Source organism: Ranitomeya imitator, chromosome 2 (genome assembly GCF_032444005.1).
Source record: "Ranitomeya imitator isolate aRanImi1 chromosome 2, aRanImi1.pri, whole genome shotgun sequence".
Taxonomy (NCBI): domain Eukaryota; kingdom Metazoa; phylum Chordata; class Amphibia; order Anura; family Dendrobatidae; genus Ranitomeya; species Ranitomeya imitator.
The window spans coordinates 593,370,940-593,385,483 of record NC_091283.1 but is presented as its reverse complement, the minus strand read 5'-3'; the positions used below and the strand labels follow the sequence as shown (position 1 = coordinate 593,385,483).

The 14,544-nt window shown below is 45.1% G+C and overlaps 1 protein-coding gene across 1 annotated transcript in view; it reads right to left on the bottom strand.

The window, feature by feature from the left end:
- The window catches only part of DHX35 (DEAH-box helicase 35), a 56,002-nt gene extending 41,946 nt beyond the window's left edge, over window positions 1-14,056 (bottom strand). The window contains exons 1-11 of the mRNA XM_069752341.1: window positions 13,988-14,056; window positions 10,307-10,434; window positions 10,138-10,230; window positions 6,883-6,960; window positions 4,006-4,110; window positions 3,615-3,676; window positions 2,978-3,047; window positions 2,155-2,214; window positions 1,161-1,273; window positions 961-1,057; window positions 695-853 (exon numbers count right to left, since the gene is read on the bottom strand). Coding sequence (XP_069608442.1) covers window positions 695-853; window positions 961-1,057; window positions 1,161-1,273; window positions 2,155-2,214; window positions 2,978-3,047; window positions 3,615-3,676; window positions 4,006-4,110; window positions 6,883-6,960; window positions 10,138-10,230; window positions 10,307-10,434; window positions 13,988-14,027 — 1,005 coding nt within the window. The 5' untranslated portion in view covers window positions 14,028-14,056. The remainder of the gene's footprint in view (window positions 1-694; window positions 854-960; window positions 1,058-1,160; window positions 1,274-2,154; window positions 2,215-2,977; window positions 3,048-3,614; window positions 3,677-4,005; window positions 4,111-6,882; window positions 6,961-10,137; window positions 10,231-10,306; window positions 10,435-13,987) is intronic.
- Window positions 14,057-14,544: the final 488 nt, after the last annotated feature.

Below are 14,544 nucleotides of genomic sequence, written 5' to 3'. Positions count from 1 at the left end.
TTTCTTTACGGTAAGGAGAATATTTTTTATGAGCCTGTACCTCGGACGATGCGTCCATAATTCACAATTCCATGTTGGAGACGGTTTGGCTGGGCTGCCATAATAGATGTGTATCCAGTGGCCACTTGGCATGCGTGTTTTAATTAAGCCCCCAAGCATTTCCAAGCCCCCTGGTGGCGTGGTTTCCTCATGGGGCTTTGAACTACCGTCTACAGTTTACACTGAGCTCAGCCCGTTAGCATACTAATAGGAACTCTATTCATTAGCAAAGGTGGGGGCCAGGAGCACTCCTGTGTCCAGGAGACAAAATGGAGTCACGCCAATCTGATAGCATGCCTGTTCCAAGATGGCGGCTGTTCCCTCATCACAGCCGGTAACCACAATCGGGTACAGACTGAAAGCCAGCTCTGCAGTGCATCAGTGCCGAGTCCACTGTAAGTCAGTACCGGGGCAAGGTAACAGCCGCTCCTCAGTATGTATTGAACGGTTACTGAAGCATCACCAGCTGAACCTCTATGACCGAAAGTAGGAGGCTGCCGGGAACACTAATGTTCATTTCCTCCCAGCAGAAGGGCTTTCAGAGCGGTTGCCGGTCAGCTTTAGAACGCTATATATCTGCAGATTAATAGCAGCTTTTTGACATGACAGGTTCCCTTTAAACAAGAATCCCTCAGCCATGCATTGTCAGTCCTACCTTTCTGACATTTTGGGGGGCTCTCTCAAACACCTTCATCTGTTCTGAAGCAGGGAGCCCAGCGTACATGGGGAGGACACGCAGGTGCTTCTTCATGCCTGAGCGAGAAAGAATACGGGCCTGTTCTACCAACATGGACACCACACTTTCCACCTCTTCCTGATTATGAGAGATGAAAATGAATTAGATAGAGAAGAGGAAAACTGAACCAACCTAAACAAATTAAATCTGTCATGTAATAAAATAATGTTTAGGATTATTAGTACCTGTCCTGTAAGGAAAGCAAGAATGTCCCCCTCCATGTCACTCTGGTGGATCTTCATGACCGTCTGTACAGTGGACTTCAAGTAATCTGGAACAGGGCTGGAACAGGACAAGTGAACACCGAGCAGAAGTCAAGAAATGGTTAAAATAAGAATTAAAATTGGGAACCACAGATCATCAAATCAGAATTATTGATGCTCACCTCTGTGTATAGAATATATCCACAGGGAATGTCCTCCCCTCCACTGTTAATATGGCACACGTGTCTCTATTGGGGTCACTTGTGTCGTTCTGATTGAAGAAAGCCTTGAATTTCTAAGTGAATAAAGTCAGATGTGTTAAATATGGAAATAAACAAGATGATACTTAAAGGGTATTTCTACTTTCAGGAAAGTGGCCCACAAATGCTCTTAAGAGCCTAAAATAACACAGCAAATACTTAACCTCCTCACGTCCAAAGCCAGTTCTCCACCGGTGAAGCATGTGGTCACTACTTCAGCCAAAACACAGAGTGGGAGTCAGCACTGGACCCATGGAAAGTGAGCTCTTGCCAGGGGCGTACATTGAAATCATGGTGCCCCATAGCAAGAGCTTGTATCAGGTCACCGTACAAAACAAAATATTCAGCAGACTGGCAGAGTAGTTTGGGTCATGACGCAGAGGTTAATTTACAAAAGGGCATACCCCGCAGCTCTTAAATGCAGGAAAAGGGACATGTATTGTACACATAATCTGTGCCCCTGATGAAGCCCCTTAGTGTTCTTGCCACCTGACATACCCATTTCATTGCCACCAGACAGTATGATACACCCCAGTAAAATCCCCCATTTGCACAGTATTATGCCTCCGCAGTATGATAACCACCTTGCAAAGTATAAGCCCCCCACCCACAGTCCCATACATGGTATGATGGCCCCCAAAGCCCCACCCAATATGATGGTCCCCACACAAAGGACACAGCTACTGTTGAATCAAAATGCCTGGCAGAAGGGGAGCCCGTGTCGCTCCGCACCAGTCCCCCAATTACAAGGCACCATAGCGGCTTCATGGTCTGCCGCTACGATTGTTCGCCCTGGTAACGTCCACCGTTATTTTAGGTATTTTAGAGTGTTTGGGGTCCATTTTCCTGAAAGTTAAAAACCCGTTTAATACCATATGTTGCTGCGCAAGAAAGTGTTATTGGCCTTAAGATGTACCTCAGCATCCAGGGTTGCTGAAGCCACAATCAATCTGAGATCTCCTCTTTTGTTCTGAATCTGCATAAGGGAAAGAATAAAAAAACAATAGAAAAAGTATGAGAAAAAGTTTTAAGTAATGGGTCATCTATACATGTCTTGTATTATGTCAACACTGGGGGGGGGGGGGGCTGAAAGTGGAAAATAATCAGTGGAGGGGGAGTTGTGGGGTGAATGTTTTGGTACATAAAAACTCCACCAATGTTACTTCTCAGCCACATACAAGATGTATAAGTGACGACATTGCTAATTGATTGGTGAGGTGTGACTGCAGCTCGATAGTTTTCCTGCACTAGTACTCTGCCAGCCACCCACATTGCAGAGTCCTTAGACAACACTTACTCTAATGGGGTAATGTTGTAGTCCCCTGAGCAATGGGACGCAAGGAGAGCTGTAGCACAATCTTGTTCATTCCCAGGATTAGGAGGGGGTGATGGTCTCCCAGAAATCAAAGTTCCGCAACATCATGAGACGGGACAATCCAACAAACTATACAATCCTCGTGCTTAAAGCGGTTATCAAGGATTTGAAAATATGGCGGCTTTCTTTCAGAAAAAGCACCATCCCTAACTATGGGCTGTGGCTGATATAGCGGTTATGTCACAGACAACAGCTCTTATGGAGGTGCACATTACAATAAAGGCTTCTTGCTCTAATCTGAAGCTCCAAGATAAGGACACGTCATTCAGGAGTGTAGTCACCTGCTTACAGCCAAATAATCTATGTGTACAAATCAGAACACAGTGCTATATAATGAAGACAGCACACTATGATATAAACCTACCTTTTTCAGGAGGCCAATAGCGATGTCAGTGTACAGTGTCCGTTCATGAGCCTCATCCAACATCAGTACACTGCAAGAGAAGACAGGGTTATGCTGCTCCTGCTGAGACAAGAAAGCCTAAAGTATAACTGGAATGACCACAGGTAAACCATCCTCATCTGTTACACGTTCAAACACGACACGTCAACCATAACGTAGGCTTGAAAGGGAACCCGGCAGCTAGGAAATGTTGGGCAATGTTTGGACCGCACGTTATAGAGCAAGGAGAGCTGAGACGATAGAGATGAGATTTATGGGAAAAGATTCTATTCACAGAAATATCTGCTTATTCTGGGTTTAAGAGTCCAGTGGGCGGCTCTACAGACACTGACAGACCTCCTACTTGACTTCCAAGCCCCAAACGTGCAGGGATATCAATGAATAAATTACACGTTATACAACATTTCTTACAAAACTGTACAATCAGTGCATGCACAGCCCAAATTATTGCACATGCTTTGTTTGACTCAGCCGTGAAATGGGAACATTTATCAGGGAAACACTACAACACTACGGTATTAGTTTCTTCTGCAAACATTTAACGACAGGTTCCTTTTTTTTGTTACAGAGATGTCTTTACAGGATCAGCAAAACCTACCTATATCTGGTGAGCAATGGATCTGACATCATTTCTCGGACAAGCATACCGTCTGTCAGAAACTATTGAAGAAAGCACAAAACAAGTACAAGTATAGAAAAGGCTGAGCAAGTGACTTATGCAAACCTGGACTGAGAAATCAGCGCACAGAAGACTAAAACAAAATGTAAAGAGCTCGTTAACGGAGAATAATCCACATCCATATCCATATGCCCTAGGAGAGTATGCGAGTATAAATGTCATAAGGAGGAGTTGGTATTGAGAAACCCCTATATTTGCCAGAGTGGGTCTTTGTGTAGAGCAATAGATGGGGCTAAATATTACATGATTATCCATAGCTAGTGGGTATCGTTTGGGACGCCAGTCCTGTATTTCCTACTTCTGATCTTACCTTGATACGTGTGGTCTGTGGGTCGGTACAATCATCAAATCTTATACAGTAGCCAACTTCATGTCCCAGTAAGGCCCCACGTTCTTCTGCCACTCTCCCTGCCACCTGGACAGCGATCAGAAATTTTTGTGAAGATCTTCAATGCCACTCCACCATTATACAATGCAAGTTAATCGTAACTGCATAATCAGTGCCAGGTAGTAAAAAAGAAAAGTGGGAGAGCTGGAGCCACTCGGAGCTACTAAGAAGACTTCCAGACAGCCTAGGAATTGAGGACCATTTATGCTGTTGGTTACTGTGCATAACGTCCTGCGGTGAACTCCGATGTAGTACGACAGCCACTGTATGGCAGAAGCAGTCTGTGATCGCCTCTACAGTGGGGAAAATAACTATTTGATACTCTGCCAATTTTTCAACTTTTCCCACCTACAAAGAATGGAGAAGTGTGTAATTTTTAGCACTTCAACTGTGAGACAGAATGTAAAAATAAAAACAAGAAAATCACATTGTATGATTTGTAAATAATTCAATTGTATTTTATTGCATGAAATAAGTATTTGATCCCCCTACCAACCAGAAAGAATTCTGGCTCTCACAGACCTGTTAAATAAAAACTAAGAAGGCCTTCTACTCTGCACTCATTACCTGTATTAATATCACCTGTCTGAACTCGTTATTGTATAAAAGACACCTGTCCACACACAATCAATGACAAGCCTTCCTCTCCACCATGGCCACGACCAAACAGCTGTCTAAGGACACTAGAAACAAAATTGTAGACATAAACAAGGTTGGGATGTGCTACAGGATAATAGGCAAGCAGCTTGGTGAGAAGATAACAACTGTTGGCACAATTATTAGAAAATGGAAGAAACACAAGAGGACTGTCATACCTGGAGCGCTCCTGATGATCAGCTGATCGGGCGCCGCAGCTGCATGTGTCACGGCTGTGTGACAGTCACAATATATGAGTGGAGAGCCTGGGTGTTGTGACGGTCACACAGCCGTGACACATGCAGCTGGGGCGCCCGATGAGCTGATCATCGGGAGCAAACCAGGTATCCGGGTTCCAGATGCAGCTTATTCAGTAAACGCTGTAGCTTGCCGAATAAGGAGGGAGCCGACGATGTTCGCTCATCTCTAGTAAGGATGATTCTGAGAAAGGTCAGGAATCAGCCCAGAACTACAAGGGAGAACCTGATCAATGACCTGAAGAGAGCTGGGACAACAGTCTCAAATATTACCATTACTAACACACTACGCCAAAATGGAGTAAAAAATCCCTGCTGCAGTGTGTGCAAACTTGGTGAAGAACTACAGGAAACGTCTGACCTCTATAACTGCAAACAAAGGTTTCTGGACCAAATATTATGTTCCGTTTTTCTATTGTATCAAATACTTATTTCATGCAATAAAATCCAAATTAATTATGTAACAATCATACAATGTGATTTTCTGGATTTTAGTTTTATATTCCGTCTCTCTCAGTTGAATTGTACCTATGATAAAAATTAGAGAGCTCTCCATTCTTTGTAGGTGGGAAAACCAAATCCTTATACTTATTTTACCCAGTGTACATGGAGAGATAGCGCTGAGTACTGTCAAAGACAGCATAATGCTGGGAACACAGTATAATTCAATACAATACAGGAGCCTATTAACGAAAGTTAAATGGAATCAGCATATTTTTGTTATGTAATCTGAGGGCCGCATGAGGTAGGGGCTGAGACACAGATTTTAGAGATGTGCAACTTTTTAGGGTGTGTGCTGTTTCAATATAATGAGTGTTTTATCAGCAGGAGATTATCACTGCCTGGACTACAGCTCCCATGAGCCCTGGTCTGATCATGCCCCCTCCTCTGATAAACAGCTCACTGTCAATAGACAAAGTACACAGAAAGCTGTAGTGTGGGTGGGGGTAGCTTTCTGAGCTCTGTTACAGCTAGAAAAAAAAATATTGTTGGAATCAGGGTCCCTTTGCCTACATTATGCTGCTCTCAGATAAGATAACAGGAACCTGGTGACAGATTCTCTTTAAGAAGCAAACAACATCTGCATTAAAAAGTTAGCAAAGACCAAATAGCATAAAGAATTCAATATATGAAGTATGTGATCCAATAAGAGGAAGAACTATAAAGTCCAGCAGAATATATTAACCAACAAGTCACGTTACAGCTTATGCAGCAGTCATAGGCCCATCAGATTCTCAGTGTCGGCTTAAAGGGAACCTGTCACCACTTTTCTGTCCTATCAGCTAAAAATATCACTTTATTCAGTGTCGACTATGCATTCCCTAAATACTTATGTAACCCCCTGACTCCCCATGTATCACCCATAAAAACCTTTTATATTTCTCCTGCGATGTATGCTGATAGGGGCCGTCCGGTCCGATGGGCATGGCTTCGGTTTCCCAACTGCGGGCAAAGCCAAAAAGCAGAAGTGCGCATGCGCGAGTAACCATTTGACTGCGCTAAATCTCAGAGCGATCTGCATAATCCATGTCAAGGACTGCGTGCAGTAGCTGAGGAGAGGGGTGGAGTGAGTGAACCGAACCCACGCCCATCAGACCGGACGACCCCTATTAGCATACATCACGAGGGAAATATAAGAGGTTTTTATGGGTGATACATGGGGAGTCAGGGGGTTACATAAGTATTTGGGGAATGCATAGCTGACACTGAATAAAATGATATTTTTAGCTGAAAGGACAGAAAAGTGGTGACAGGTTCCCTTTAAGTAAGCAACACTGGATTTGTAGTGAACTACAATCCTGAATGTCACAGCACTGAAGGGGTCAATCTTTATGACTGCCTCGCGTACTAAGCATGGTAGCCAAAGTAAAATGAGGATCTGCAAAAAGAATTTCTTGGGGCTCACCGAGATTGCTGCAACCCTCCGAGGCTGCGTCACACCAACTACTCTCCCTTCTGCGGTCCATCCAGCTTCTGTTAGGTACTGCATCAGAGAGTAAGAACATAAAGGACAAAGTGTCACCATTGAGAGGGGATTTGGAGGGTGAAAAATTCCTCCTGGCTAAAGCTAACAGTTTTCAGGCCTTTTATTGGTGGCCTACCTTTAGGATAGTTCCTCAATATCAGTTTGGTGGGGAGAAGACATTTGGCATCACCACTGCTTATCCATTCTTGCAGAGGCCAGATATACACAGTGTACAGAGCCAAAATGGCACAGCTGGCCAATCTTGGATACGGGACCTCGGCTCACATTCACTTCAATAGGAGCTGAGCTGCAATACCCAAGAACGGATGCCATCAAGTGAACGGAGCTGTAAACGGTGTACAGCTGGCAACTGCTTGAACAGCAGATAGGTCAGGGTATCGGCTGCCAAACCCCCACTGATCTCACAGTCATGGCCTACCCCAAACTCCATTAATTATACATTACAGATACAAATATCCTACAAAATATCATTTATCCAAGATCCAAGTCATTAATAACTTTAATGTCAAAATGTCATGTGGGCGAGAGGACATCAACAGTACTGTGGATAGTGATATTGAGATACGCCTTGGTCCTCAGAAGATGGTGATCTTCAAAATTTAAAATTGAGGAGTTTTAGGATTTTAACTGTCAAAAATCCTAATTCTCTTGGCATGACGATTTGTCTCTTGTTTACCTGCAGACAAAAAGCTATAAAACGGATGATCTGACTCCAGGGGACACCATAACATGTATGTATGCATGCATATATATTTACACACAGTTGTACTCAAGAGTTTACATGCCTGGCAGAATTTTTGCTTTCTTGGCCTTTTTTTCCAGAGAATATGAATGATAACACCAAAAACTCTTTGTCCACTCATGGTTAGTGGTTGGGTGAAGCCATTTATTGTCAAACTACTGTTTTCTCTTTTTAAATCATAATGACAATCCAGAACATCGAAATGTCCCTGATCAAAAGTTCACATACCCCATTTCTTAATACCGTGTGTTGCCCCCTCGAACATCAATGACAGCTTGAAGTCTTTTGTGGTAGTTGTGGATGAGGTTCTTTATTTTCTCAGATGGTAAAGCTGCCCACTCTTCTTGGCAAAAAGCCTCCAGTTCCTGTAAATTCCAGGGCTGTCTAGCATGAACTGCGCGCTTGAGATCTCACCAGTGTGGCTCAATGATATTGAGGTCAGGAGACTGAGATGGCCACCCCAGAACCTTCACTTTGTTCTGCTGTAGCCAATGATAGGTTGATTGGCCTTGTGTTTTGGATCGTTGTCATGTTGGAACGTCCAAGTACATCCCATGTGCAGCTTTTGGGCTGAGGAGTGCAAATTTGCCTCAAGTGTTTGCTGATAACTTGCTGCATTCATCTTTCCTTCAACTTTGACCAAGTTTCCCATGCCTTTGCAGCTCACACATCCCAAAACATCAGCGATCCACCTCTCTGTTTAAACGTACCTTCACACTGAGCAACTTTAGGACGATAACGATAGCGATCCGTGACGTTGCAGCGTCCTGGATAGCGATCTCGTTGTGTTTGACACGCAGCAGCGATCAGGATCCTGCTGTGACATCGCTGGTCGGAGCTAGAAGGCCAGAACTTTATTTCGTCGCTGGATCACCCGCTGAATCGGCGTGTGTGACACCGATCCAGCGGTGTCTTCACTTGTAACCAGGGTAAACATCGGGTTACTAAGCGCAGGGCCGCGCTTAGTAACCCGATATTTACCCTGGTTACCATTGTAAATGTAAAGAAAAAAACCACTACATACTTACATTCCGGTGTCTGTCGCGTCCCCCGGCGTCAGCTTCCCTGCACTGTGTCAGCCGGCCGTAAAGCAGAGCACAGCGGTGACGTCACCGCTCTGCTTTACGGCCGGCGCTTACACAGGATGCAGGAGGAGTGCAGGGAAGCGGATGCCGGGGGACGCGACAGACACCGGAATGTAAGTATGTAGTGTTTTTTTTATTTTTACATTTACAATGGTAACCAGGGTAAACATCGGGTTACTAAGCGCTGCCCTGCGCTTAGTAACCCGATGTTTACCCTGGTTACCCGGGGACTTCGGCATCGTTGGTCACTGGAGAGCTGTCTGTGTGACAGCTCTCCAGCAACAACACAACGACTAAACAGCGACGCTGCAGTGATCGGCATCGTTGTCTATATCGCTGCAGCGTCGCTTAATGTGATGGTACCTTTACAGTAGGAATGGTGTTCCTTTCATCACAGGTCTTGTTGAGCTCTCTCCCAATGTAACATTTATGGTTGTGGCCAAAAAGTTCAATTTTGGTCTCATCACTCCAAATTACCTTCTTCCAGAAGTTTTTAGGCTTGTCTCTTTGCTGTTTTGCGTATTGTAGGCGAGATACTTTGTGGCATTTGTGCAGTAATGGCTTTCTTCTGGCGACTCGACCATGCAGCCCATTGTTCTTCAAGTGTCTCCTTATTGTGCATCTTGAAACAGCCACACCGCTAGTTTTCCAAGTCCTGTATTTCAGCTGATGTTATTTGTGTGTTTTTCTTTGCATCCCGAACAATTTTCCCGTCAGTTGTAGACGACATCTTAGTTTGTCTACCTGATCGTAGTTTTGTTTTTACAGAGCCCCTGATTTTCCATTTGTTAGTCACAGTTTGAACGCTGCTGACTGGCATTATCAATTCCTTGGATATCTTTTTGCATTCCTTTCCTGTTTTATACAGTTCAACTACCTTTTCCCATAGCTCCGTTGACAATTCTTTTGCTTTCCCCATGACTCACAATCCAGAAACATCAGTGGCTGGATGAAAGATGCAAGAGTCTGTCTGGATCCCAGAAACTCACTCAGCTTTTATGCGCACATACTGATTACAAGCAAACAGGTCACAGGTGAGCACCAGGGTATGTGAACTTTTGATCAGGGTCATTTGGATGCTTTGGGTTGTCATTATGATTTAAAAAGAGAAAACACAGTAGTTTGGCAATAAATGGCTTCACCCAACCACTAACCATGAGTGGAGAAAAAGTTTTGGTGTTCTATTCTCTGAAAAAAGGCCAAGGAAAAATTCTGCTGGGGTATGTAAACTTTTGAGCACGTGACAACGCATTTAATGTGATGGGTTCTTTAGATCAAGCTTTTGGAATCCCATTTAGTTTCACAATGCCGACCACATTGAGAGCACAGTTATGATTTTTGATTTACCTGCGGTATTTGTGTGCTTTTCCCACATCCTGTTTCTCCAATAATGACCACAGTTTGGTAATTTTCCACTAGGTAAAGGATGTGATTTCTGAGCTGGAAATGATAAATTCATGTATAAGACATCATATAACTATAGCACTGTAAGGAACACCCCAGAAACCCGATTTACCTTAAATACTGGCAGTTTCTGCCTCTGCTGCTCAATGGATAGAGAAGCATGTGGGTTATAAATTACAGATGACACCTCGGCATTGCTCTGCCTCTCTTCCGCAAGGTTTGCTCCAGGGCCCTCAGTTCCTGTAAGACACATCAAACAAATGACTACAGGTAGCCTTGTAAAAGATTATTCTTAAATAATTACTACCCTTTTAAGTAAGGGTACCGTCTCACAGTGGCACTTTGGTCGCTACGACGGCACGATCCGTGACGCTCAAGCGTCGCTCTATTATCGCTCCAGCGTCGTAGACTGCGGTCACACTTCGCAATGCACGACGCTGGAGCGATAATTTCATGACGTATTTGCGATGTTGAAGTCGTACGTATCAAGCTCCTCCATCCATTACATCGTATACAATATCGTGCACACCTTTGTTACACGATGCGATCATGCCGCCACAGCGGGACACTTGACGACGAAAGAAAGTTTCAAACGATCTGCTACGACGTACGATTCTCAGCGGGGTCCCTGATCGCAGGAGCGTGTCAGACACAGCGAGATCGTAAGTATATCGCTGGAACGTCACGGATTGTGCCGTCGTAGCGACCAAAGTGCCACTGTGAGACGGTACCCTTAGGCTAGGTTCACATTGCGTTAGTGCAATCCGTTTAGCGCTAAGCGCTAGCGGATTGCGCTAACACAATGTCTTTTTCGGGGTCGCGTTAACGTCCCCGCTCTCGCAGATCCCAGATCTGCGAGAGCGGGGAACGGACCTCGGGCGCGCCGCGGACGCTGCAAGCAGCGTCCGAGGCGCGCTACAAAAGAACGGCACATCGCTAGCGCGTGCCGAAAATGACACGCGCTAGCAATGCGCTTTAACATTGCGGGCAATGGGAGCGCTAACGGACGCGTTGCACGGCGTTAATTTCGCCGTGCAACGCTGTCCGCTAGCGCTCACACTAAAACGCAATGTGAACCTAGCCCTCTTGATCAGCTTTGCAAAGTTCTGAATCTTTGACATTATCTTATCACTATTGTGAAAGTGCTGTTTACCCACCTATTTCACGCTCTTTTAGAAGCTGCTTTGTACTACTGTTCTAGCAAGACCCATACTATTTGCAAACACTGTGCATGGGGGAGGGGTGCAGAGTAGAGATGAGCGAATGTGCTCGTTACTCGATATTTCCGAGCATGCTCGGATGATCTCAGAGCATCTTGGGAGTGCTCGTAGATTATGTGATTAGATTATGCACACTCGCTCATCACTACTGCAGAGGAGCTCACACAAGGATAATGTTTGTAAACAGTCTGATTCTTGATAGAACAGCAATTCAAAGCAGATTTAAAAGAGGATGAACCGAGCAGATAAAACAGGACTTTCAGCAAGGTGTTTGAGAGAGAAAGAAGCCAAATAAGGTATAAGGAGTATATTTAAAAGATTCATAACTTGCAAAGAATGACCAAGAATTCAAGGGGTTTTCTGGACTCACAAATTAAAGCATTGAAAAGCCTATTGGAACTGAATAAAGTGTACAGAAATGTCTTGCCTGTACTTTGAACTGAATGTTGCCTGTCAGTCAATCTCAGCCCTGAAAGTAGAAGGCAGATCTCAGTAGTAGTAAATGATGATGCCAAGGGGGACTTGGCCAGAAATCCTCAGGAAATGACGAGTGACTGGGGATGAGGACAGACAGGGAGACCCCATAGAAGCAGTGCAAGCTCCATAGCAAACAATAATAAGCTTATCAGCCAGAGAAAGAGGTGCTGGGCGCTCCAGAGTGCTAGATTATATTACAATAAACTAATCTATTATACGACTCGTAGCTCTCCTACAGCGCACTGAGGCTGTAACATTATTGACCGCTATAGCGAGTAAGGATAGCACATATCAGGGGAAGTGAGAAAATAAGTAAGGTTGGAGAAAAGGTTTGGGCAGCAATTTATCCATCTTGAGGTCGGGGTCACACTTGCGAGTGCAATGCGAGAAACTTGCGCATCAATACCCGATACTGCCGCAGGCACTCGGACCGGAGCGTTCAGTTACATAGAAATACATGCAGCCCCACGCTCCGGTACCGAGTGCCGGCGGCAGTGCCGGGTATTGATGCGAGAAACTTGTGCGAGTTTCCCGCATTGCACTTGCAAGTGTGACCCCGGCGTTACAAAGAAATTTGGCATTTTCTATAGCGCTCTTAAGATTGTAGGTCACCAGTCATAAACATGGACCTGAATGGGGCAGGCTAGGATGTAGACAGCGATGTGTCAGCACCGAGCAGGATACAGGTAGAATGATCCTGGGATGTCCGGATGTGAGTAGGACCGCTAGCACAATGGCTGCAACTTTGCGGCCTGTTGATGTGCTCATAACTAGGAATGAACGGACCCATGGAAGTTCAGGTGCTGGTACCTGATCCAAACTTTATTCCAAAGCTCAAGTATCAAGTCTGTTCCCAATCTTGAAGCAGAACCCCATAGAAAACAATGGTGACCTGAAGTTTTCAGCTGGAAATTTCTCTCTCCCTACCCCGGACATTGCAACGGACTTGTGGGAGAAATCCGTGTTTGGCATTTAGCACTGGACAGTAAGGGTCCGGTACAAACTCCAAACTTTTAAGTTCAGGTTCGCTCCGCTCTACTCAGAACAATGGGAATACAAAGTGTTCACCTTTCCTTACCGTGAGAATAGGGCAGAGGAGTAAAAATTCTACAGTGGACATGTAAGGTCAAAGCGCAGCTCACTGAAGGCGACCCCCACCAATGATGCCGGAAATGGCTGACATTATTGGGTCTTGCCTCTCGGACCCTCATATGTAGGATGAACACTGACCCCTGTTCGCAGATTTCCTATGGCCACATTTTCCATACATTTCAATACAGATGACGGTCAACTGAAGAGTATGGGGCGGGTTCATTATTACTTTATTATATACTTATTCGGATTTCCACTTGCACCTTTTTAAAGTCACTTTTTATGTGTTTGCCTTGGTCACTGGGGGCAGAGGTTAGTGTTTTTCCCCATGTTCACCAGTTCCCCCCCGGAATGATATGTATGCCTGTAATGTTTCGTTTTTTGCGACAATTTAGAGGAACACACAACTTTTTGTGCTAAAAGTCACAAAATAGGTTAAAGACACAAAAAGAGTATTTTTTATTTAGCACAAAATTCATGAACTGAATGCACCATTTTGATTAATCTGGGACACAAAATGTCAACAAATACCACAACACAAGCAATAGGGGAAAAAAGGATGAATTGAGCCCCACAACTGTATGGAACAGTGTCTGAAGAAGGCAGAATTGTGAATGCAGCTCTGGCTATACAGACTGTAACTCAATGCTCCTGAGGAAGCTGTATAAAATACTTGGGGCCTACGTTACAACACTAGAGTAGCCCACACAGAAGCTGTTGTTTACAGCAACCAATCAGATCATTTATTTCATACTGTAAACTAAACAGGACAAAAGAAAGCAGGATGCTGATTGGTTGCTATAGGTAACAGCTGTACTGCAGCGATGCTACACAGGGCCCATACACACTAAGCTCCCATTTCGCGCTGAGCCTCTCGGGCCACCGTTTTTTGCTTTGGAGCTTTAAAACCTGCGTTCCGTTGAGAACACGTCTCCGATTGATTCTAAGGCCAAGACACAACACTGCAGCCCCCGCCATCACCCTCTTTCCCGTACACCCCTTACCCGGCTTCCAGAAGCGCACCGGTCCCACGGGCGCCGCCATTTTTGTTTTGGGCTCGCCAAGAGCACGTCTCAGAAAGCACCAGCTCCCGTAGTGCCAGACATAGGTGCCCCATAACTGCAGAATACAGATGCCCTGTAACAGTGTGCCAGCCACATACGCACCCGGTATAGTCAGTGTGCCAGCCATATACGTACCCCGGTATAGTCAGTGTGCCAGCCACATACGTACCCAGTAGTCAGTGTGCCAGCCACATACGTACCCGGTATAGTCAGTGTGCCAGCCACATACGCACCCGGTATAGTCAGTGTGCCAGCCATATACATACCCGCTATAGTCAGTGTGCCAGCCACATACGTACCCAGTAGTCAGTGTGCCAGCCACATACGTACCCGGTATAGTCAGTGTGCCAGCCACATACGTACCCGGTATAGTCAGTGTGCCAGCCATATACGTACCCCGGTATAGTCAGTGTGCCAGCCACATACGTACCCAGTAGTCAGTGTGCCAGCCATATACGTACCCGGTATAGTCAGTGTGCCAGCCACATACGTACCCG